A 26908-nucleotide genomic window follows, 5' to 3' on the forward strand; every position below is an offset into this window, starting at 1 on the left:
TTTCCCCCCAATAATTGAGTACATTTCCAAGGTACAAAGTTTACAGGCTTTCTGTTCCATGGTCTCAACTGAACTGCCATCAAATACCCTGATGTTAATTAGTAAAAATTATTTCATTAGATTATCTCTGCTTCTCTGTTAGAAGAAAGCAAGATAAAATGCTGCAACCTCCTTTAAACAGTCTTATTCTTTCTGTAAGGTTTAACACTAAGAAAAGTTCTAAGTGCATTGCTTTCCTGACACTTTATTCTCACACCCAAATGAGCTTATTGACTTTAAAACCAATTTCTTAAGACGGGAAAGGATACTTGCAGGCCCTCAAATGATGATGAAATATCTCCTTTAATAGCCCCTTAAGAAATCTGTTCATCTGTTCATAATGTAAAGTACTTTAGTTCACATCTAAAAACTTCTTAGATAATCAGATAAGTTTGCAAATAGGACATGACCATTCATGAGAATTTTCTTAGCATACTGACATTTCTACATTTTTATTGTAGATACAGCTAAGGATATGAGTTTTCTTCACTTAAAAGCCTACAGTAGGTACCCACAGTCTCAAAAATAGTCTTAACTCCAGGGGAGCCCAAAGGCCTAGTTTTCAGGAGCCATTGTCACTTCCTGTCCTCTGTTCTCTCCTTTCTCCAGTGCTCTGGCCACCCCTAAATATAAACACCTTAGTTCTTTTCCAAATGTCCCTCCTGCCCCACTTAAAACATGTTTTCCTATTGATCCTGCAAACTCTCATTAAGCATCACTTCCTTTATAAAGATGACCTTTCTGCATCATTATAACATGGTATATATACACATACACACACACACACACACAAATACACACACACACACACACACAGGGTAGGGCAAAAGTAGGTCTACAGTTGTGAGTATGCAAAGAATAGAGTTCATTCTTGTATTATTATTATTTACTACTAGAGGCCTAGTGCATGAGTTTGTGCATAGGTGGGATCCAACCAGCCCGGCCCCAATGGGGGTGGATTGGAGCTGGGCCTATTGGGAGGAAAAGATGGCTGGAGGTTGGCCAGATGGCCGGCCCTGATCAGGGCCCAATCAGGGCTGGGCAGGCTGGGGGGAGGGGCAGAGAGAAATTGGCTGATGGACCCCAACCTCAATTGGTGTGGTGGGGCCTATTGGGGTCAGAGCTGGCTGGGGAGAGGGGCTGAGGGAGGTTGGCTGCCCCACCGCTTGTTGGGCAGGTTCAGTGGCTGCAGTGGGCATCATAGCAACCAGTCATTCTGGTCATTATGGCATTCTGGTCGCTGGCTCTCTATATATATATGAACAACTATAAACCTACTTTACTACACCCTGTATGTACACACACATATATATAATTAGAGGCCCATGTATGAAATGTATGCAAGAGCCTTGTCCCCAGGCCCTGGACCCCAGCCTGCACCTGCTGCCACTGTAGTCAGGGGCTTCTGCAACTTTATCTGGAAGAAAAGACATATTATACTTTTATTATCCTATATAATAAAAGGTTAATATGCAAATAGACTGAACAGTAGAACAACCAGAACAACCGAACTACTAGTCGCTATGACGTGTACTGACCACCAGTGGGTATGTGGGGAACATGGCGGGCATTGGCTGTGGTTGGATGGTGAAGCAAGTAAGCAGGGGTGCCAGACCAAGGAGGGGTGCCAGTCGCTGTTATTGAGGCAAGCCTCTGGTGATTACTGAAAAAATTTTGTTCCTGTACCATACTCCCACCAGGCACTCACACCTGTTGCCCATACCCAGCACTGGTTCTAATCACACAGCACCATAAGCAGGCGTGAGTGGCTGCTGGCCTTGATCACCCCAAGGGCTTCTCCACATCCTCCTGATCCTGGGAGGTTATCAGGGCAGAAGCCACAGCTCACTCCTGTTGACGGTGCTGGCCCTGCTTATACCTGTGCTTGCGCCAGCCCCAATCACTCCACAACATCAGCATGTGGAAGCACTGGTGGCAGGAACAGGGCTACCAGCACAAGGGGACCAGAGGCCGTGGAAGGAGGGGTAGGGCAGAGCACTGAGGATGGGCCTAGACCTGCTCTTGTGTCTACCACAGCCCTGGAACCCACAGTTCCTTTCAAGGTGCATGAATTTGTGCACTGGGCCCCAAGTTATAGATGATCACATTATTAAGACACAATATCCTAAATGTTTGTTCAATTGTCATTCCAATTAAGAGACTATAAATTAATGATAACAATACCCTAAAACAAGGCTGTACATAAATTATTTTAAAAGTATGAATGTATCATTGTCATCCACTATTAACTGAATCTTACTGGAGTACAGGTATGAACTAATGTATTCAACAACTCAAAGCTAAAGTGTGCTCCATTTTCAAGATAACTTTGTCCATTAATGTCAAGTAATAAATCTGAAATTTGAAAACAAACAAATAAATCAACAAGCAAGCAAGCAAGCAAACAAGCAAACAAAAAAACTGGTAGTGTTCTCCTTAACTGCAACCACACCAATACCTTTTCCCAATTTTTATTTAGTTTTTATAGTTTTTGGTTTCATTTTTTTTTCACATAATGAATGCATCTCTATGTTGTTTCACTCCATATTTGTTAATATTGTAGGCCCTAGGCCACATTGCCATAAATAGATTAAATCTGTCCCAGTCGTTATTAGATTTTAAAGGTGTGTTCCTTGTTTCAATGTTTTACCTTCTAAGAAATCATCCTTGAATGCAGGCTAAGTAGTTTTAATTTCATTTGAGAAAAGGGCAAAAAGAAAGTGCCCTCACCAAATATAAGCTTTTAGATTTGCAGATAAACATCACCCTTATTAGTGCTTCTCTTATAAAATAAAAACACAGTTCTTCCTACAACAATAAGTGGTAAATAAAATCATAAATAACCCTCTATATTTGTATCTCCAATTCTATTGGTCTGGCTGCTATCACTGGTAATACTTCTCATATTGATTATTACAGCACTATTTTGATGCAGCTAAAACATCACATGAACACTGAACAATAGAACCAGGTAAATATGCAATAGCTGTTCTTATACTATTCCTACACACACCATGAATTGAGGTCAAATGGAGACTGGGACATCAGCAAGAATAAGTTGCCACAGAACACAATTCAATCTCAGTGTCCAGCCTCAGCTAGAGAATTGGCAGCCTTAAGGAGAGAATTAGCATTCGTCCTAATCCCCATTCTATCATTTAGAAATTCTATTGCATGAGAGACCCATAGAAACGAATCTTGTGTTTTTTACCTCCCCCTCATCAACCCCCAGGATTGTGGATTGGTCTAAGATCAGGTTCTCAGAAAGCAGTACAGCTAACTCACAATGAATGGCAGGATTTTGTAGGGGAAATAAGTGAAGCAATTCCTATTGCAGAAACTGAACAGACAATCCTAGAGTCTAAGGAGAAATCAACCTGTGGGAAAGTCAGCTGTGACTGAGAAAATCGATGCTATTAAAATTCTTTCTCCAAAATCTAACATAATAATAATCATAAAAAAGATGTTCATAAAAAATGAAATGCAAAATCCTCATCAATTTTGGCCTTCTTTCTGCATTAGCTGGAAAGATTAGAAATATTTAAATTCTGTCACTTTAATTGGGCAAAAACACTCCATTGGTCCCATACACTGGCAATTCAACTATTCTCTTGTGTTTAACTTGAGCCAAGGAAGAAATTCTCATGTTGCCAGCTTTGTCAAGGCATATCTATAAATGATGACAGTAGGACAAGGAAAGAATTTGTAAGAAAGAAAAGTGATAGCTGAACAATCTTTCTGGTTCACTTCCTACAAGAACAAAATAAAAACCTTTGTTAATGTCTACAAAGGTAAGTAGTAAGCTATACAATGCCTTTAATGCAATTGTGACTGTGTTGTATATTCCAGTGAGGCAATAGTTTGACTCTCTATTCAACTTTGCACACGAGTAAACGGTCTTACTACACATCAATGTGTTTACATCTTATCCCCACATCTAAGACCCCTCCAACCCTTTACCCCTCTAAGAACTGGGCTACCAGGTTTAGGGAATTCTAGGTAATTTCTTATTTCCATGTGAAACAGCATACTAATCTGAAAGTGCAAGTTGGCCTTAGATTTTTCTCCTCTTCTTTACATGCTTAAAGCATATGGTAGCAGGGTTTAATAGGCTGCAATATATATCAATATATTTTGAACTGCCTAGCTTGCATGTCATGGTCAGTTCTATAACACCATTCATCCACCTCTTACTAATTACAACCTTCCTACCCAAGATGTGTCCATTAAGAATGTTGGAAAGATTAAAGCTGAAGAAATTTTAGAAACAGGTTATCTATAATTAAAGCTATTTTCACTAAAGAAACTTTAGGAAGATGAAACTGTCAAAAGAAGATTAAAAGTTGAAGATAAAAATAGATAGGTCATAAATTTTATTTATGTGTCGACCCTGAATACTCCCAAACTAGAGACAATAGTAAAAGGGGGGAAGAAGAAGGTAAAATAGAAAGGTTAACCAAGGTCAGGAAGAAAAAGCTCGAACTCTTTATTGATCTTCTGTTCTTTCAAGTCCAGAGGAGTAAGCATAGTCATGTTTTATCCTGGACCAGAACGTGTGTAAATTGTCACTTTGAAAGTTTTACTATAACTTTTATAAATCTTTATTAAAATTTAGCTATCACTTTTAAAATAGCTCTAGCCTGTAAATAGGGGAGTAACTTTGATTGTTGAAACAAATGCTAAGGAGTTTGTAAAGATTATTCTTCTCTGAGTTATAAGGTGCATCACCCAAAGGCTATGGTCATAGAAGCCCCTGGAACAACAAAAGGCCATGTCAAAAAAAAGACACCAGGTAGAAAAATATTTACAGGATAAAAAGGACGCATTTCCATAGCAAGAAAGCTCAGATCTTCCCTCCCGAACTAAATTCCACAGGAGAGGACCTATGCGCACACCCAAGAAAACATCCCACCTTGACCACCTCAGCAGAGGGCACTGCTGTGTTGGAATATGTCACCTTCCTCTAGAGAAGCATTTAGTCCACTCTTGGCTTTTCAGCCAATTGACTAAATACGTGTGGGCCAGTTTTTCAGTCTCTATATCTTATCACTGTTTCAAACTCTGAAACAAATGGACTAGTGCTGAGGTTGCACCTGACCAGGAGAAAGCCTACCATGAAAGAAATTGCTGCTTCTTCTCCTGCTTCTTTTCATAACATTTAAAATTCTCAATTTGGCAATAAATTGACATTGGCCTTAACATTTAAAAGTAATACATTTGCAGAAATCCCCGCATTCACAAATTCACACACACACACACACACACAAACACACACACACACACACACCCCACTCTTGACAAAAAAGACAAAACTATTACTCATTCATTACCAATAGACTCACTCCAGCCTCTCAGAGTGTAGTATTCATTTGTGCTACAGCTGTTAGATATATTTTCTCATTTCACTTTCACAACGACCCTTTGAGGCTAATATTTTTTAATCATTCCAAATTACTGCAAGTGGCAGAATTTAGGAATGATTTGCAAATAGTCAACAAAACAAATATTAAATGTGTGAATGCTGAGGGTCCACAGTATCCAGAAGAATCTGAGGAGAGAGAGCTGGAGTTGATTTCCCTTCTGGCAGTGGCACCATCTGTCCCTGGAACTGGCTGCCTACCTTCCTTGGCCCTCTGTGCGTTGGACGCCGGTGTGCTCTGGGCACAGTACACTGCCCGGGTCTGGATCCCACCTCCACACACGGGTCCCGTCACAGGCCAGTGGGGGTCCTGCTGCTCGAGGAGGAGAGAGACTTGGCATTCTTTCCACTCAGAGGTCCTCCAGGAATACCTGTTCGGTTTGGTTTATTTAAAAGAAGAAGAAGAAGTAAGGAAAATAGAAAACTCTAAGGAAAACTTAAGTCATGACACCAAGTGTGCATAATCATCTCTCTTTCTAGGGCCAAATCATTGCCTGGGTAAGGAAGTCCACTGGTGTGGAACACTAAATCCCTTTTATGTCCTAGAGAAAAACCATCCTAACCAGATGAGGTGAAGTAAGGAAATACGGATAAACACTACAATTTTTCCAGCCTTGAAGCTGTAAGAATAAAGAATTAGAAGGAGGAGTTGGAAACCAAATGAGCTTCATTCATAGCAGCTGCACTTATAATGGGGCCTCATTTCACAAAATTCTAGATAACTCTGTGAAAGTTGGCCTTTCTTCTTTTAATTAATAGGATACTGTTTGAATGTGTGAAATTGGGAATATATTAATTTTAATGAACTGAAAATGACCTCCAACTTTCTTGGTAAAGGAAAGTATTTCTACCTGTTTGACCCCACTGGGAGAAAGATGGACATATTAAAAAATGAATTAATAAAGTTCTCCTTTATTTAATTGATGGGTACTTTTTTTTACACGTGTTGACATGCTGTTATTTAAACTAACTTAGCAATATATCCCCGTAACTTACAACTAGTTAAGATACACACTAAGAGAAAAACATGCACAAATGAATACATACTCAATAAAGAATGAAAACACAATGGACTCTGTATACAACTGGCAGAAAATAAGACAACTGTAACAACACCACACTCATACCTGAAGAATTATTTCAGACAGAATTTCCTTTTGAAGGTTACTACAACATTTCTCATGCCCACAGTATTAATATAATTCTATGGCATTCACATAAATACCAACAGACTCCTTAACTTCTGCAACAATAAATGAAACCTAAGAACATTTTCATATCTGCTACCCCTTATCAGATTTCAGGGCGGGGGAGGGGGGGAACTCTCAGCTTTGTGATTGTTTAAAAGAAAACAAATAGTAATTAAATAAGCACGTGTCACCAAGGCTCAGGCATAATGGAAAGAGTAAAATTGAAATCAAGCAATGGATGTTGAAATCAGGAGACCAATCTCTAAGAAAACCTAAAGGTGACCAAACCCCTCACAATAGATGTCATCATTCTAAAAGGTTTAAAAGCCCTGGCCAGTTTTTCTCAGTGGGTAGAGCATTGGCCTGCAGATCAAAGGTTAAGGGTTCAATTCCCAGTCTATGTCACATACCTTGGCTGAGGGTTCAATCTCTGGCCCAGGTTAGGGCACGTGTGGAAAGCAACCAATGTTTCACATAAATGTTTCTCTCTGTCTCTCCCCCTTCCACTCTCCCTTCCACTATGACAATCAATGGGGGGGAAAATGCCCTGGGGTGAGGATTAAAAAATAATATAAACAAAAGACTTGAAAACTGAGAATCATTAGTCTTGTGAAAAGCCAGCTAAAGGAAAAAGATTTGCATAAACCTTTGCAGTTGTAACACAACTCTTCTCCCTCTGCTTTCTACTTCACTTTCATAGGATTTTCAAGGCTTGGGAATGAGTGGGCTGGGCAAGAGTTTGGAGTACAGAATTTAGGTCCCTTATGCTGGTGAATATAGACAATGCCTTCCTAATTCCTGGGCATGAGAGACGGGGAGAAGTTTGGTTCTCCCCAGGGGCAGTCCTTCTCCAGGGTTGAAGCTCCTAAGCCCTTTCTAACTTGCCCAGAGTTGCCTCCTGACTCATATTCTCTAAGGCCACTCAAGCCAATGCTAGTTCCTCCGCCTCTGAGCGTTGGGGCACAGGTGGCTCTGTATTCCAGGCAAAGAGACCATGATGCAGGGGTGTGCTGCAGTGATATGATGGAAGTCCTCATATCAAACCAGCTTCCTTCCAAGGTTCCCTGGAAGAGCTCTCTAGCTATTAAGGAGGGGGTGAGCTGACTCCTAGGACAGCAAATAAGAGGCAAAAGGAAGGTAGCGTGGAGTACCGTATTTTTCGGACCATAAGACGCTCCGGACCATAAGATGCACCAGTTTTTAGAGAAGGGAAATGAAGAAAAAAAGATTCTGAAACAAATAGTGTCCTAAAATATTTTATGTGCATTAAAACCCAACATCACAGTCATAAACACATGTAATCAACCCTGTAAAGTAAACAGCAGCATTTAGAACCATTTTAGAGCCGGGAAAGCACACAGAGATCACACAGAGCCGGGCAAGTAAAAAAACTTTTTTTTTAAGTATATGTGTAGGCTATATTTGGACCATAAGACGCAGGGACTTTTCCCCCCGACTTCTGGGGGGAAAAAGTGCGTCTTATGGTCCGAAAAATACAGTAGGTGACCAGCGTGCCTCAGAGACCAACTGACCTGGGCTTTGCCACTCATGTGACTTAGGCCCAATTCTGTTTTCTCATTTTTAAAATAGGAGTAATAACACAAATGTTGAACCTGGCATGTAATAAATATTCAATAAGTATTGATTCCCTTTCTTCTTTTTAAAAAAATATATTTTATTGATTTTTTTACAGAGAGGAAGGGAGAGGGATAGAGAGTTAGAAACATCCATGAGAGAGAATCATCAACCAGCTGCCTCCTGCATGCCCCCCACTGGGGATATGCCCGCATCCAATGTACATGCCCTTGACCGGAATCAAACCTGGGACCTTTCAATCCACAGACCAACACTCTATCCACTGAGCCAAACTGGTTTCAGCTCCCTTTCTTCTTATGTCCTTCTACATGTGCCTTTTGCCCACCCACTGCCACAGGAAACACACACACACATATATACACACGCAGTTCACATTTTATGTTTGAGGATTTCATTGATTTTATCAACAGTCCCAATATTAGGAACTCAGAAATGTCATTTGCAACTTCCAGCAACTAAAGTTTAGCCAAGAGCATACTAGTGAAAGAAACAATGTGAGGAAGTATAGAAAGTCACAGTCATCTGTTAGCTTGTTTGAGAGGAATGGCCCATGTGGTAGGAATTGCCTTTTCAAGTCATTTCCCTGTGACCCTATAAGAATTAGCAATGGAGGAACTTTGGAAGTCATTCTAGAGAGAAAATGAAAAGGAAAGTTTAATGACTTTAGTTTTGTAAAATGTAACAAAAAACCCTGTTGGTAGCTCATTAAGCAAAGACACACCAATTCCATTCACTCGCAAATGACAAATTCTCTAAAGAAAGAGAAGACATTTCTCACTGTGGCTCTGAGATCCCTTACCACTTCAGAGAAAATACTAGCCCAGCAAGTGGCAGAGAGGAAGCATGCCAGTAAAGGACTTCTTCATGCCTTTATAAAATGAGGATCTTTTCATAGTCTTTTTTTTTCATCCTTTTATCTTTATTTTCTCAAAAGCACTATCTACAGTTAGTCATAAATCACCCAGCGGTCATGCAAACCGGTCATCCTGAACTCCACCTACCGGGAAAGTGTCTCCAGGATCTGACAGATGAGACATCAAAGGAGTTCACTCTGCTCCTGGTTTCTGGCTTTCTCCTTTAGAAGCCCTTGCAGTGATAGTCCGGCAGCCTCTGAACAACATGGCTTTCCGGCCCTCTGGGACACTCTCTTTAATGGCTACCAGTAAGTCCAAGTCAGAGACCAGGTCCTTTCCACTCCTTCTTCCAACTCAGATGCCTTTCAACACCTCATTTTGTCCTGCTCAGGAGGGAAATTCAGGGATTCTCAAAGGCCAGAGCGCTACCTCCTCTAAAGAAGCAGTACTTTGAAATCTATTGTGGGAATGCCTCAAGTAGAGAAGAAGGCCATGCTATGAATGAAATTAGATCGTCCTCCCAGTCCCTTACCATTATGATTGTGTAGGAGCCATTTGCTCATGTCAAAGGGCTCAGCCGAAAGGGATCCAGGAGCCATTAACTTACTTGGGCTACTAAGGTATCAAAACATATCCCCCCAGTTAACAACCAGTAATGTCTACATGCTCACTCTGTAGCAGATCGGTCACTAACAAATTTAGGTGCATTACTTCATTTAACTCTCCTAACAGCCTTATCAGGAAAATATTACTTCCCCTTTTAGAAATGGGTGAATCAACATAAAAGCTTAGTAATTCTTCCAAGATCACATAATTAAGTAGGAGAGCAGGGCACAAAGTCTGATTCTAAAGCACATCTGCTTAATAAAATGACAATCTGTTAGATTAAAATAGTGAATGGCAAACCAATGAAAGCTAATCAGAGGATACAGGAAGCAAATTCAGCTGTCACACCAAGTCACTATGGGGACAATCAAATGTTATCTTGGGTTTAAGGAAGTGTTTTCTAGGCTAAAGCAAAAACAAAAACAAAAACACACACACACAAAAAGAAAAGAAAAGAAAAACATACAATAAATCTTCTGTGGTAAAAACTTACCAATGACATTTTGCATTGGAAATTCAAATGCAATTTGAGAATATTTTGTAGCCAAGTATTTTATAATTAGAGCACTGTGGTGACATAGGGTCAGATTTCAGTACATTCAAGAAATAATTACAAGTTAATGAAACAAAATATAATCCAAATAAAAGGAACTATAAATACAAAAGTGAAATTCCCACTAAAAATTATAGCAGACAACCTTTTTTTATGCCCTTTCAAGGCCCTACAGCCAAATTCCCCACGGGTCACTGTCGATTCTGAGTCTTAAGAAAACTTGCCATCATCCAGTCACCGAAAAGAACTCACTGTCCCCCAAACCTCTGAAAAGAGAAATGCTGATAACTCAAATACTGAATACCCATTACAATTAATACAAGGACGTGGTTGTTAACATAAATATATGTATGACAGACTGAAGGCAGGAAGGATGTCAAAGTCAGGACTCCCTAGAAAAAGAAACTGGCCTGTCCAAAAAATCAGTGAATCATTTAACCATGAGTTCATTTGTCATTTCTTTCAATAAGTAATTCTTGAACTCTATGTACCACACACAATTTCAGATGATAGAAACACATAGTAGTGAGCAAGGCATTGACCTTGGAAAATTTATTTTCTCCAGAGGCAGACAGAGAACTGCATCCAGACACAACCTTGGCTAATGCAGGGGAGAGAGACAAAGATTGCTGTTTCAGTGTCATGCCCAAAGAAGTCCTCAGAATTTTGAATAAAATGATGGAGTGAGTACAAGAGTAAGTAGGCAAGCGATTTTCTAGGCAGAGAGAACAAAGATCCCAGGGAGAGAGGGTGCTGGTACAGAAACCAGTGTGATTGGGACAGGCCAGTCAAGATGGGAAGGTCATAGGAAATGGGGGTGTGGTCAAGCGTCAGGGTACAGAGAGCCTTGTCAGCCATTCCAAAGACACTAGGAAATTGTTGGAAAGTTTTAGAAATATGATGATGCAATTGCAGCTTTAAAGGACCACCCTAACTACTGAGTGAATAAACTATGAGGAGGTGGGAGGGAAGGAACAAGTTTAGAGGCCTTTGTTGGTCTAGAAAAAAGATAGTGGCTCCTACTGGGACAGTCATAGTGAATGTGGTGAGAAATGATCAGACTCTGGACATACTGTGAAGGTGGACACAACCTTCTAATGACTTCAATGTGGATGGGAGAGAAAGAGATGAGTGAACGGTGCTCCCAAATTGATTTTACTCTATTAGAGGCACCACTTCTTGGCAATAAATGATTAGATGAGACAGTCCAGGAATGAGGACAAGAACCCATTATCAGGGAAACTAGGTAGTATAACCCTGAAATTCAGTTTTTCTTCATTTACCTCCTAGAATCTGCTTTCTGAATAATTTTTTCATACCTAAAACCCATCACCTAATTTCATCATATGTTCCCATATGTCTTAGCCTACCCCTAAACAATGGTCAATAAATATATTCACATTATATATTGTTACTATTAAGTATGTTACCATTTTAATGAGTTCTATACAGCTTAAACAAAGAAACCAAAATTAAGCCTCAGGAATAAATTGTCTGATAGTGGAAGTACATATTTCCATCAAGAAATTCTGGTTTAGCCGGGACCGGTTTGGCTCAATGGATAGAGCATCAGCTTGGGGACTGAAGGGTCCCAGGTTTGATTCTGGTCAAGGGCATGTGCCTTGGTTGCGGGCATATCCCCGGTGGGGGGTGTGCAGTAGGTGGCTGATCGATGACTCTCTCATCGATGTTTCTGACTCTCTATCTCTCTCCCTCTCTGTATAAAATCAATAAAATATATTAAAAAAAAAAAAAGAAAGAAATTCTGGTTTAGAGAAGCCTGCTCAGTGCCCTGAAGTTCAATCACCTATGGCAGGCAGCTTATCTTCCTCAGGGTTTTGTTGGCTAAACCAAGGAATCCCGTGATCAAACTATCCTCCAAATGAAAGGGGGAGAGGAGAAAGGGTAAGAAATTAATTAATTGCTGTGAAATAATGAGCAGTGATGTCCTAAATTAGCAAAGTCAAAATTAGAAAAGTAGGCACATTTAGCAACTATTTTTAAAACACCCCCATCCTATTATTGTAAACTAAAGTGATTCTAATAGCAATAGGAAGGCAGGCCCATCAGAATTTTATAGCAAGTTCTGCCCTTTAGAATGCAGGCTTTGTCACTTTCACAAAGTGTAGAGTTGCTTAAAAAGAGTAGATTTATTTTCTCCTGCTAAAGGTTTGGATTCCAAGCAGAGTAACATGAGGTAGAATCTTAAGTAACTTAATAATGACAGATTTAAAGAATAATTGCATTAGTTAATGGTCATGTTTTGACTAAGCATGTTTTGCAAACACACTTGGATTTCAAACACGGGTGCAAGGTATTCAAATTGAATGTGTGCATGTTAAAAATTAGTTACTGCAGCATGACTAATTTATGATAATGCCTGTTGTTCTTTTACAGTTGTAAACGCATTTAGAAAGAATTAACTTGTCATTTTTTCTTTGCTGAACAGACAACCAAATAAAGGGAACCGATCAAGGTTTCTAAATTTTATGCTCTAGTAATTTTTTATTGAATAGAGTGGAACTATTGATTATGGAAAGCTACTCTGAAGTACAAAGCTCTTTGCTCTTCAGCAGACGGCTTTGCTAGCCAACCTCCACACATGTATTATTAATAGAGTTCCATCGCTACGCACAGCTCTTGGCAGTGTGTTACCTTTCTTACACTAACAGGGGAACAAATCTTCCATCCGGGAGGACTTAAAGTGGCACAGTGGGGACTCATGAAACTATATGCATCAGCAAAAGGTGGACTCTATAAAAAGCATCAGTTTCCTTCTGTTGAAACACTTTGAAACGGTTGTTTATTTTCTAAAACAGAATCTCCTGAAGGTTCCAGTCCATGGCCCCTTTACCCTCAACTACTGCAGAAAGCTGCAATTTTTATGTACTGGGTGTTGGGTGCTGTGGAAAACGGAAGGAGACAGAGAGATGTGTTTGGTGATATACATGCTGTTCTGTTCTGGAAGGTAAGCTTTCCCAAATTTAGATCTGAACGCATTCCTCGCCCTTTTGGAGCTACTCTTATACCCAATGACAACAGAATGTTTCTTAGCTAGCAAGGCAGACATATTGTTAGCAAAAGCAAGGAGGCCACTGGGGACCACCTCAAGCTTGGTGGGTCCCTCTCTTCCCTGAGAAGGTGTTTGCATTTGACCTCCTTAGTGATGCCAGCTTCAGCTGTTAGTTATAAGAAATGGCTTTGGATCCTCCACACACACATTATATAGTAAATATAAGAATGAAATAAAGTATTCTGTGTACCATATTGTTTGAGAACTGTCCTATATTTGAGCATTCATTCATTAATCCACCCATTGTTTATTGAGCATTTACTATGAGTCAGGTACTTTTATAGATACTATCTATTCTACATAAAGGGAAAAGATAAATAAAAATGATTTGTGGAAGCATTACTAACTATTAAAAAATCTTAGAGTATATGGTTACCATGTTCTGGATGTTTTAGTTTTTTAAAAGTATACTACATTAGATTTAAAAACAAAAAACAAAAAACATTTTTCATTGTTGTTAGTATTACAGGTATCTCCCATTTCCCCCTTTACTTCCTCCTCCAAGCCCATACCACTACCACCTCCAGGTCTTCACTACCCTATTGCCCATGTCCATGGGCTATGCATATAAGTGTATAAGTTCTTTGGTTTATTTCTTCTGGTCCCCCAAACACTCATCGAGGTATATCAGACTGGTCCTTGTCTCCATGCTTTGGGTCTTATTTTGTTGGTCAATTCATTTTGTTTATTAGCTTCCACAAATAAGTGAGATCATGTGCTATTTGTTTTTCTCAGTGCACTGGATTCTTAAGATGAATATAAACTAAGTGATCACAAAAGTAAAGTTTTCAGTTTCCCAAGCTGCATGGTTTCAGGCTGAAGCAGATGGTAAACAGACATTTCTTCATGACCTGTCACACCCAGCACTAACTGCGTTCCAATGGATGAAGGAAGCCAACTATTGAGCCAGCTTTTAAATGCCCCCTTTCTCTTAGCTCTCTCCCTGGCTTCAATATCCATCTAAAAAGATCTGCAGAAGAGATGATTTTATCTAGAACATCTGAAATTGATGTCAGGTCCTTAGAGAACTTAAAGAGACAGGGGCTTGTTTTACAAGGAAGTTAAAGTAGCTGCAGGAGGCTCAGAACTCTTAATATGAGTCTGCAGAGATTAACTTTTCATGAAGAATCTCTAGATTATCCATAATCAGAATAAACTCATCCATGCCAGAGACAAGAAGAGTTTATCTATTCAGTGCAAAACTTGACTATTGACACAATGTTTTACATACTGGCTCTTCTGTGCAGTAATATCAAGCAGTCTGTATAACACTGTCAGCCATGCAGTTTCTGCCTTGAGCTCTTTTAGGAGTTTCACTCTACATTGGTCACTGTCACCTTTTACTAGTGCTACCTTGTACTCTATTTCAAACTCTACACGACTAGTTCTGAGGCAGAACAGTCAGTTCTGCATGAAATTTGTTGCCTCCTTGTTAGGAAGGTCATCTGAGCTGCCACTCCCAAAAAGAATGTCTGCAACTGATGTTTTGCAATATTCTGGTGTGCTACTGTGTCTTTTTCTTTAGCCAGAATGGGCTCTACTTAAATGCATGGGATCTGGAGTCCAGCTGTTTCTGCCTCAGATCATGTCTAAGATTTCTGACATTCCCATGCTATCTAATAAACAGGGCCATCTGACCATTTATGGTCTTAGAATGCTTTTCACCTTCCTCTTAGTTGCATCAGGATCTAATAGTTTAGATGTTAAGCAGAATATAGGAACCAAGGTTCCTTGTCTTTCAGTATTTTGAAATAACAAAGAATAACATAATGCCTAAGGTCTTAAAGGTCAATGGTAGGAGATAAATACACCAAGAAAAAAGGTGGCCAGTGACATGCAAATGTATTCCCTCTCTTATTTCTATCCCCACCCTTTAATATACAATTTGAGTACTTAGTGTTATGTTGGGGGTGGAGCAAAAAATTACAAGTAGACTGTATAATGATGGAGGAGGGGGTATCTAGGCTATGTATGTCTTGGTCAACTATAGCAAACCCTTGAAATAAGCTTAAGGCTATACACAAAGCTAATTCCCTGATAGTGCTAAAATCTCCTAAGTTAGCACAACACATACTAGTCCCCTGGTCAGCAAACTGTGGCTCACCAGCCACATGCAGGTCTTTGGCCCCTTGAGTGTGGCTCTTCCACAAAACACCATGGCCTGGGCAAGTCTATTTTGAAGAAGTGGTGTTAGAAGAAGATTAAGTTTAAGAAATTTGACTCTCAAAAGAAATTTCAATCATTGTACTGTTGATATTTGACTCTGTTGACTAATAATGAGTTTGCCGACCACTGCATTAGTCTATTTCCTTTCAAGTTAAATTTTTTGCCCTAAGGCAAGTCCCAATGTTTCCCTTTTATGGAATGATACCTTAGGGACTTGCATTCAGTGTTTTGGGTTAAAGAAATGTTCTATGAATCACTAAGTAGCACCAATGCTATGCAACTGAAAAATATTTATATACAGAAACTAGAACCCTTTCTACCACTACCTTAAAAAAAAAAAAATTCTTGCCGAAACCAGTTTGGGTCAGTGGATAGAGCGTCGGCCTGTGGACTGAAGGGTTCCAGGTTCGATTCCGGTCAAGGGCATGTACATTGGTTGTGGGCACATCCCCAGTGGTGGGGTGTGCAGGAGGCAGCTGATCTATGATTCTCTCTCATTGATGTTTCTAACTCTCTATCCCTCTCTCTTCCTCTCTGTAAAAAATCAATAAAATATATTTTTTTTTTAAAATTCTTCCCCAAATTTAATAAATGGCAGATTTCTTTACTTCCTTCAAGCCACCCTCACCCTGCATCCAAATGTTGCCTGTTCAAATGAGGCTTCTCTAATGACCTTGTTTATTTTTTAAATATATTTTATTGATTTTTTTTTTTTCAGAGAAGGGAGAGGGATAGAGAGTTAGGAACATCATTGAGAGAGAAACATTAATCAGCTGCCTCCTGCACACCTCCTACTTGGGGATGTTCCTGCAACCAAGGTACATGCCCTTGGTCAGAATCGAACCTGGGACCTTTCGTCCACAGGCCTACACTCTATCCCCTGATCCAAACCAGTTAGGGTTCTAATAACCCTATTTAATTCTGTTCCCTGAGTTGATCCCCATCACAGTATCCCAGAAGCCTCAATCTTTACCTGACTCTAATATTAATCTTACTTTTTCCCCAGTTCATACAAATATAGTTTATTTAATGTATTATATTTACTTGGTATAACTTTACTAAAATTTAAGTCCCATAGTGAAGAGGGAACTATATTTTATGTTCTGATGTATCCCCAAAACTACCAGTGTTTGACACATAAAAAAGAGTTCAAGGTGTATTTACTGTATGAATGATTATGTGTCTTACAGCAAAGACAGTAGAAGGGTAAAAGCCAAACCACATTCGAAGAGAGCTTTAAGAAAAACTATGAAAAGTCATAAAAATGTACATTTACCTGCTGGAGAGAAATTTGGTGAGTGAAATTACTTGATGCATGTGAATTGGTCATGAATTCTGGGAAAGGAAAAATGGACATTTTTTTCCCTAAAAGATTTTTGCTTTCATTTCCCTTATTCACAATGAATTTTAATCACCAATGTCAAAACAGAAACAAGTTTGTAGACAGCTTTTATTCTTTCTCGTGGTAGAGGCCACAGCTCAGATTGCAGACAAATAAGAATGTCAGCCAATGTTAATTTTGTTGCTGTTATGTAAGCCTCGTCCTTTCTACCACTAAGTCAATCTTTAGTTAACACATCATTCTCCCTAGAAACACTGATTGGTATTCAGTGAATTTTCAAAGATTCCCATTTCCTGCAAATTCACTATTTGAAAGGGTTTTTAAAAAAAATGAAACTCACCCTGGCCAGGTAGCTCAGTTGGTGAGTGTCATCCTGATGCACCAGGGATATAGATTCAATCCTCAATCAGGGAATGTACAAGAATCAAGAAATAAATGCATAATTAAGCGGAACAACAAATCCATATTTATCTATTTCTTTCTAAATAAATAAATAACTTCTAAAAATTTAAAATAAATAAAAAATGCCAACCTCAGTAACATCATCAATTAGCAGAACCAGGGGGCCAGGTTCATCACCAATATAATGTTTCAGCCTCTATTTTCAGATGTTGAGGTACAATAAAATGAAGATCAACAGAGAAATTCATATTGGATACATCTTAAATAATTGCAATTCCCATTTTGGTGTATAAATGATACATATGAATACATGTATATGTTTATATACACCCATGTCTTGGGGTGTCTTCACTGTGAATATCATGAAATTGTCATTTAATGGAAAGAACATTAACTTCAGAGTCAAATGGCACTCAACTTGAATCTGAACAATACAAATGTATATAACTTTAACTCTCAAAGTTTGCCTTTGAATGATAAATTGTTATTCTAAAAGATCTTTACCAAATATCTGACTTTGTCTCAATAAATGTAGTAATTACCTGTGTTTCCCCGAAAATAAGACATCCTCCGAAAATAAGACCTAGTGCATGGAAAGATAAGACATCCCCTGAAAATAAGACATAGCGCAACTTTGGGAGAAAAAGTTAATATAAGATACTCTCTTATTTTCAGGGAAACAGGGTAACAAATGTAGATGTAAATCAACTTTCTTTGCAACATTAGGAAGGCACCACACTGACTTCCAAGAGAATTGTAATAGTTATCAACAAAGGAGAAAAAGTGGAGTAATGTCTATAAATAAAAAAACATGTATAAAATACCTGTAAGACATTTCTTTCATGAAAAGAATGAAGAAAAGTCATCAATATCAAGGTCAACATTAAAACCAATTCTATTCCTGGAAGTTCACCATTGGGAACCTTTCTGAATTTTGACTCATAGGGGACAATAAGATTTCCAAATTTTCCAGAATTAATTACCACAATATGCCTTATATGGAAAGAGAGATTTTCCTTCTGAAGGAAATCAGAAGACCAGTGAATAGCAATAAAAAGATGACCATTCACACTAGGACTGGGACTAACATTTTACATATCTGGTATGTAGCTTTCTAACCTTCAACACAGGTAGCATAATTAGACATATATCGGAGAGAGGAAGGGAAAGGGAGAGAGAAACATTAGTGATGTGAGAATCATCGATCAGCTGCCCGCTGCACACCTGCTACTGGGAATCAAGCCCACAATCCAGGCATGCGCAATAGAATTTTAAACATAACCTCTCGGTTCATGGATTGAAGCTCAACCATGAGCAACACCAGCCAGGCTGGACATATTTTATTGAAGACTTAAATGTCTTAGAAAAATGTACAGTTTATCCAAGGACACACAGCTATTAAGTGATGGTGATGCCATTTTAATCCAGGTCTATCCAACTTCAAGAACAGATATCTCACGTTTTATGTTGTTTCCAGTATCATGTTTTGCCCCAAAATTAGTTATTTGAAAGACAGAACATGTACTCAACAAAATGAGGGAAAATTCTGTGAGATAATATCTTAATATGTAAAGAATTATGAAATGCATCTATTGTCTCTGCTTTTGAAATAAAAATAATCAGAATCTAAGGGGCCATTATAAGGACAGAAAAAAAAAAAAAAAAAAAAAAAGGCCTCTCCTTTTCTTTGCTGTGGCCTTTCCACAATTTATGAGAAACACCTGGTAATTAAATTGCAAGATTGTTGGCTCCTCTGTGCAAACTGTACAACAAGTTAAGACTACTCTCAAGGTTGCATTCTTGCATCCCCCTCCTCTCTACTGTTTTAAAAACTCTATGATAATTTGCACCAAAGAGTCTCCAGTTAATAGAAAGTTCCCTTCACCCTCGCCTCTTTAACATTTTCTCTAAGCATTTTATACAGGCTTGAGAAGAAATTGATAAAGAGACCGCCCTAGGACATTTGCAAACTGAAACTTTTCAACACAACCTGCCCCCTCACCCCATATAATCAACTTCAATACAATTACCCTCCCTACCTTATCACCTAGCAACAGCAACTAGTTGCTCTTTAAAAGTATAAGCCATTCTTTCTTCCCTGCCCTGTACTGAGTAGCAATAAACCAGCCCTTCTTCCTTGAAAATTAAATTAAATTTCCTCTCTGCATCTGTTCTCTCAGTTGTTAATTCTTTCATTGTCCATGTCACTGACCCAAACCTAACAGTCATCATAAAAAAAACATGAACAATCAATACGTAAAAAGTATTCTGAATCTACACTAATATCAATGAGGAGTCATAGGAAGTGAGTAGCTAAGAATATGACAAAAGAAATTTGCCCCCCTATTTACCCTTACCACCCAATACACACATCATTTCAGGTTTAAGAAATAGCAGGTCCATCAAAACACCTATTGAGTTTGTAACCCACTACCCTTCCCATATCGACAGGTGATTTATTTCTACAAGAAGCTGTTTGTTTTGCCTCATTTCATTTTTGCCGGGAAAATGATTCTCATATCTTAGAAACTATAGAAAATGTATATCTCAAATATCTGCAGATTTAGAAGATATATTTCAGGGCAGCTGTCCAAGAGGAGTTACCATAAATCTATCCCAAACCCACTCTGAACAACCAGCCATGAATGATTTCTGTGATTATCAGACTGGGTCCATCATGAACCAACAACACAAAGAAAAGCACACTGGAGGTCTTGCCCAAGGACTATGTAGCCAGAAAAAAATATAACCAATATCAAGATGTTAAAATATAGCTACTAATCAGTGGTAACCTTATATTCAACATCCTCTGGCTCCTGGGGAGCTCTGTAATAGAATACCGCAGGTTGGCAGTTAGATCTGGAGAACTGAATAACAAAAGGGGTACTCCCACTCAGATTTTATAACATCAAGGATTATTTAATCTCTCTAAGCAGTCATGTCCTCACTTGCAAAATGAAGATACTATGAATGGTTTCTTAGGTTGTTCAAAATGTTAGGTATAACATGTCAGGTGATGATAACTAACATGATGAGCATTTATTATGTGCCAGGTGATGGATGAAGTACTACTAGTAGAGATATAGACACTAGAATTTAGACACTTGCTGAAATTCACATAGTTAGAAAGTCACAGTATAAATGGGATTGGAACCCAGAGAATCACTACCAAAGCCCATGCTCTTAATCTACTGTGCTATAGTAGCCTGGAACTCTGCATTGAGTAAAGACTCAATACAGATGAGTCATGGATACTGCTGTTATTGTAACATCCCTAAATCACATAACATGAGGTTTTATTGAAACCTGAATACTCACACCACAGGACACACAGTACCTGGGACACGGCTGCAAGCTTTCTCCTTCGACAATGCAGGCTTGTTTCTCCAGAAGTTCAGGGCACTCCTTTCCACCTCCAATAGCAATGTGCTTCACATTCCGGCTCCTGCTCCTGAATCCTGGTGAGAGGCTCCCTGAACGACACGTCTTGGAGCAGGGACCCCAGGAGGACCACTCGGTGGTCTCACAGTCTTTTGGCATGACGCAGGACTGGACAGTCAAAGGGAAGGAGTCTTTCATGCAAAGGCTAAAGGGACATAAGCAGAAACCAGTCAGCCACCAATTAAATCGAAGCAACCAATACTATGAAGTGTCTGCGATTAAAAGAAAAACATTGAAATGCAGTTTATGTGTTCAAATTTGAAGATCTAAATAATGTTAGAGGCACCATGATAAAATATGGAAGGATGTTCATTTTAAAAATGCACCCTCTCTTTCATTTGAAATTGTGAACTTATTTCACTCCAATAAGACACATATGTAGGTGAGTATATCTTATACTTATAATGCAGTGTTTCACCTAGGACCATGGTCGGCAAACTGCGGTTTGCGAGCCACATGCGGCTCTTTGGTCCCTTGAGTGTGGCTCTTCCACAAAATACCACGGACTGGGAGAGTCTATTTTGAAGAAGTGGCATTAGGAGAAGTTTAAGTTTAAAAATGTGGCTCTCAAAAGAAATTTCAATCATTGTACTGTTGATATTTGGCTCTGTTGACTAATGAGTTTGCCGACCACAACCTAGGAGATAGCCTATAGTTACCATTTATTGTCTGGTCCTCAGGTGGCACATACTGTTGCACTTCACAGGCATTTTCACAACCTCATGAGCTCACATACTTTTTAATAAGTTTTTATTAATTTCAGAGAGGAAGGGAGAGGGAGAGAGAGATAGAAATATCAATGATGAAAGAGAATCTTTGATCAGTTGCCTTCTGCATGCCCCTATTGGAAATCAAGCCTGCAACTCAGGCATATGCTCTTGACCAGAATTGAATCTAGGACCTCTTCAGTCCGCAGGTTGATGCTCTGTCCACTGAGCCAAACCAGCTCGGGTGTTGAGCTCACATATTATTATGGCTATGTATAGATGAAAAGTTCTTGGCACAGGAAAGCTAAAACATTGGTGTAGGGTCAAAAAAAGATAAATGTAAGCTTTAGAGTATACAGCTATCCTAGTATTTATTCTCTTAAATACTAGGTTATTAAAAAAATAAAATAACAAATATGATATGTTTCCCTACACTTTTAGACTCTGAGCAGCAATTTTCTCATCTATAAAATTTGAGTGCTATCAAATACTAGCAATCTAATTGAGAAACAGATAAAGAAATAAAATAATGTGATAATGTGATGAATTCAATCTAAAAGCATGTATAATTAGTGAAGACAAACACTGATGAGGCAATGTTGGGCCACCTGGGAAGGCAGTGGTGGAGGTGGAGGGGGTGGGTTCTAAGAGAGGACAGAAGAGCTGTATTTTGAAAGATTAGTAGGAATTTCTCAGGAACAGGAAGAAGACTAAGATAAGAAAAGTGAATATTAAAGATTTTATATAACACTCCATGGGGATGGAAACCAGTGGTATGGCATAGCTGTTTTATAAGAACCAACTGTTACATTTTCAAGAATTTTGCAAGCCAATTGAATTCATGTAAATCACTTAAAATGGGCCACAGTGGGAGTATTTATACTACAAATATCAGCAAATGCTACAGATCAAGCCCCTGACACTGCACCCCGAAGACTGGTACTTAAACATTTACAGGCATGCCGCTGGAGGAAAGTAAAAACCAACTTGTCAATTGTCATAAATTTTTCAAATTATGAAGCATCAAGTACAAAGAGGAAAATAAATAAATATTAGGTGTGTAGGTTCTTCAAAAGTATGTCTGGAAAGGCTTCTTATCAAGGGCTAAGAAATTTGTATTTAACTGAACGTTAAATAATTTTAAATGAAGGAAAACAGACTCACATAGAAAGGTGATATTTCAAATATTGATTGGCATACATTCCTTTTACTTTCTTGGTGTTAGCCCTCCCTTTATTCAGTCAAAGGTATCCTTTATTTCTGGAGGGGACGGGGAAGGATAATTTTGATAGGAATACAAAATCAAAGAAAGGGCTTATGTTATCTAATGGAATAACTAGAGGCCCAGTACATGAGATTCATGCACATGGGGGCAGGGGGAGGGGGAGTGGGAAAGAGGGGAGTCCCTCAGCCCAGCAGTGGGACATTTGTAGGGCTGCTACAAAGGCCAATGAGGCTTCTGCCACCTCCACTGCACTCTGCTGCCCTCACCAGCTGTGAGCACGGCTTCTGGCTGAGCACACTGACCACCAGGGGCACACTGACCACCAGGGGCAGCTCCTCCATTGAGCATCTACCCACTGGTGGTCAGTACGTGTCATAGGACCAATTGTGCTGCCATTTGGTCTATTTTCATATTAGCCTTTTATTATATAGGATGAAGTATAGACAGAGTTTGGTAATGATTCCTCAGAATGTATCCATAAAAAGAAGAGAAGTATTAAAATTATTCTAAGTTTCTGACTTGGGAAAATGTGTAGATAAGGGAGCCACCAACAGAGAAATGGATTACAGAAGGTGGTGTGAAGGTGGTGTGAAGGGGGAAAAATAACACATGTGACCACTGTGATGAACAAATCATAGTGAAACTTTTCTATGGATATCCTCCATGAAGCCATGGGGAGTTAAGTGTGTCTTTCAAAAGTCACAATAATATAAGAGAATCCTTTGGTCCAGTATTATTTTGAAATCTATTCAGATCATATTTTTTTCCTTCCAAATGAAAAAAGCAGAGCATACTTCATTACCACTACTTATTCCAGTGGGACCTTCTGGAGGCTTGGAAACAAGGCACACTGGGAAGAACCTCCCTTGAAACTCTTCCACCTAACACAGAATGTACCCACTGCACAACATGCAGGTAGGGAGAGAGGGACACTGTTCAGAAATTGCTATTGACTGAGATGTCCCATCCCCAAGTCCTAACTCCAGTGTTTTAGATGTACCTGTACATGAAGATGAAGTCCATAAAGAAAGAATTAAGTTAAAATGAGGCCATCTAATATAACTGGTGTCCTTATTCAAAGACATGAGTACACATATACACAGAGAGGGAAGACTATGGAAAGACAAAGAGACAAGACAACCTTCTACAAACCATGGATAGAAGCCCAGAAGAAACCAACCCTGCTGGCACCTGATTTTGGACTTTCCAGCCTCAGAAGTGTGAGGAAAGTAATGCCTGTTGTTTAAGTACCTAGTTTGTGGTAATTTGTTCAGCTGGCACTAGGAAACTGATTCAGAAACTTAAAGATTTTGGATTTGAGTATGTTTTTAGAAAGAATTTCAACTTCCAAGGTGGACTTTCTTCCTCCTTTTATAAAGAAGGTCTCATAGTATGCAATTCTCTGTCCACAACTGAAGTGGTGGTTTGTTTCTTCCCATTTACCAACTTTCATTCTCTGTTGCTCATCTTCCCTGAACTGGCCCACGCTTTTAGACCAGTGGGTGAATAACAGGACTCCAACAGTCCAAACACTTGAATGGAGTTGCTGGGCTTATTCAAGTGTTCTTGTGCTCTGGGAAAGGGCTTCTAATTATTGGAATTAGAAAGGGGATAGGTTTTTTTTTATTAGATATTTACTTGTTTTAGTGTTATTTTTCACTAACCATCCTCCTTAATTAAAAAAAAAAGTAATTATAAAAGGTATCACACAGGACCCTGGTCTAATTTGATCCATGAGATTCCATTTTACTAGAATATCAAATCAGAATTAAATTTTGAGTCAGATATATCTGGGTCCTGAATTTTGCATCACATTATCATGACCTTAGTCTCCTGACTGCTTGGTTTCTTGACTGCAGGGAAAAAACAGAATTAAAAAAAAAAAAAAAATACGTGATCTGCTCACACCCCAGAGCTGTGGTGACCCTTACTGTAAGCAGAATCACCTTGTAATACACCAGGGTGGGGAACGTCCAGACCACAGCTGTAAAAGGCCCAATAAATCATTTAGTCTGGCCCTGCCAAGGCATTAGGGGTGAGTTCATTAAATGTTAGACCAAACGCAGCAGGCTAAATTTTAAGTTGATAATTTAGAATGGTCTGCAAATGATGTTACAAATATCCAAATGGACCTTGGCAAGAAAAAGGTTCCCCACCCCTGTAACTAAAGGCCCTAATAAAGATTCTTGTCTGCAGCGAGAAATGTGATGGACCCTTTCAGAGAAGGTGGTATACCTTTTTAATGAAGCAGAAATATTCTGTTGATTTGTCTTTTTAAAGGAAGCTACAGTAATTGTACCTATTTGACATTTACACAGTTCATTGTCATTTGTAAGTTACTTTGGAAGTATTCAATTGTAAAGGAAATTATGAAACTAAAAATTACTCTAGTAATTCTTACTTCCTCTGGAAATGTAAGGAAAACTCTTTACTTATAAAATAAGAACAGAGACTGTTATAAGAAAAAAGCGACCAGAAAAGTATATTCTCATTTCACTAACACTTCAATTACTACTTTAAAATAAAATTAAATAACTGAAACCGGTTTGGCTCAGTGGATAAAGCATTGGCCTGCGGACTGAAAGGTCACAGGATCAATTCCGGTCAAGGACATGTACCTTGGTTGCGGGCACATCCCCAGTAGGGGGTGTACAGGAGGCAGCTGATGTTTCTAACTCTCTATCCCTCTCCCTTCCTCTATGTAAAAAATCAATAAAAATATATATATTTTTAAAAATAAATTAATTAAATTAAATTAAGTATCTTGAACATTCAGAAAAGAAGAGTACTATAATAAATAAGTACTCTTCTTATTCAAAAAAGAACATCTCTTTCAGATTTCATTAAATAAATAATTACAAATTTAGGTGAAATTTATTGTGTTCTTTGCAATCTCAATTCCATCTATTTCCCCAGACATAGCCACTGTCCTGAAATTTATTTGTATTATTCTCTACCATGTTTTTATACTTATAACTAAATATGTATATGTTCATAAATAGCATGGAGCATTCATTGTTTCACATGTTTTAAAAACCTTTGCTTAAATGTTGTTTTATTGTACATATTACTCTGGAAATCATTTCCCTCCCTTAATATTATGACTTCTAAATCTATCTATCTATATAAAACCCTAAAATACAAATAGACTGAATGGCAGAATGACCAGTCATTATGATATGCACTGACCACCAGAGGGCAGACATTCAACAAAGGAGCTGCCCCAACCTGCAGGCGCCTACCAGCCAAGGTGAGTGCAAGCAGGGACCCCAATCACCTTGCTGGTCGACCTACAGATGGGCCCTGATCACCAGCCAGGCCTAGGGACCCTACCCATACACAAATTTTGTGCCCTGGGCCTCTAGTCTAGGTTGATAAATACAGAAAACCGTCATTCATTTTTATTAGTTAGTCACATTCCAATGTATATGTATTCACTCTTCCATTAGGGCACCCTTTGGTTTGCCTTATTTCTTGCAATTCCACAGGATTATAATTGAAACTCCTTTACATGTGTCTATCTGTTACACATGTTTGATAAATGTTCCCTAGTATGTTTGCCCAGAGTTGTGTGGGGAAATGCGGGACTTAGTTGGAAAGTCTGTAAGGAGGATTCTTCGAAAGGTCAGGAGTTTTCCAAACAAGTCCAAGACCCTGTGTGTTTGGTCTTTTAGACCAAATGCTTAAATACTTAGTCTTTTAGACCTGAAAGCATATGCTTTCTCAAGGATACTTACCCTACCAATAGTATCTAATAGTTAATTTTAGTTCAAGCTAAAATTTTAGTTCAAGCTAAATTTGTTGTTACAAAAAAAGCCTAAGGAGGCAGGCAATTGAGGATATTTTCCCAAAGCAAAACAGCCCCTTAGCCTTCTCTTTCACAGAAACATGTGTCAGAGTAATCATTCATTTGTTGCTCAGGGTCTGCTGGTCAGTCCCAGCAAAGTGGTGTCCCATGTGATGAGCTAGGAACTCAATGAAACATGGTAGAACTCTCAAAAACAAAGAGTAAGAAAATGAAAGCAGTAACTGCGCAGTAGGCTATTGGAGCCCGCTTGGGATTTCCAAGTTTGAGGGAATTGTTTCTCACCTAAGGAATTCACTATCTCTATTATACTTCTTAAGAATGTAGGTATGTTTTCCATTGGAAAAATAAGCCTATTTCTGAAAGCAAGGAAAACAAAAGTTTTTTCCTGTATTTGCTTAGAAAGCAATGGTTTTATGTATATTATTAAAATGATTATGTTATGTTTATCAGGAAGTTGATTACTTTAAATAAACAGTTTACTTAATAC

The 26908-nt window shown here is 38.8% G+C and overlaps 1 protein-coding gene across 1 annotated transcript in view; it reads right to left on the reverse strand.

Moving 5' to 3' along the window:
* Positions 1 to 26908, reverse strand: part of THSD7B (thrombospondin type 1 domain containing 7B) — a 696543-nt gene that overhangs the window by 495576 nt on the left and 174059 nt on the right. Inside the window, exons 3-4 of the mRNA XM_036422004.2 lie at positions 20578 to 20826; positions 5660 to 5829 (exon numbers count right to left, since the gene is read on the reverse strand). Of these exons, the coding sequence (XP_036277897.1) occupies positions 5660 to 5829; positions 20578 to 20826 (419 nt within the window). The remainder of the gene's footprint in view (positions 1 to 5659; positions 5830 to 20577; positions 20827 to 26908) is intronic.

Source organism: Pipistrellus kuhlii, unplaced genomic scaffold (genome assembly GCF_014108245.1).
Source record: "Pipistrellus kuhlii isolate mPipKuh1 unplaced genomic scaffold, mPipKuh1.p scaffold_m20_p_7, whole genome shotgun sequence".
NCBI lineage: Eukaryota > Metazoa > Chordata > Mammalia > Chiroptera > Vespertilionidae > Pipistrellus > Pipistrellus kuhlii.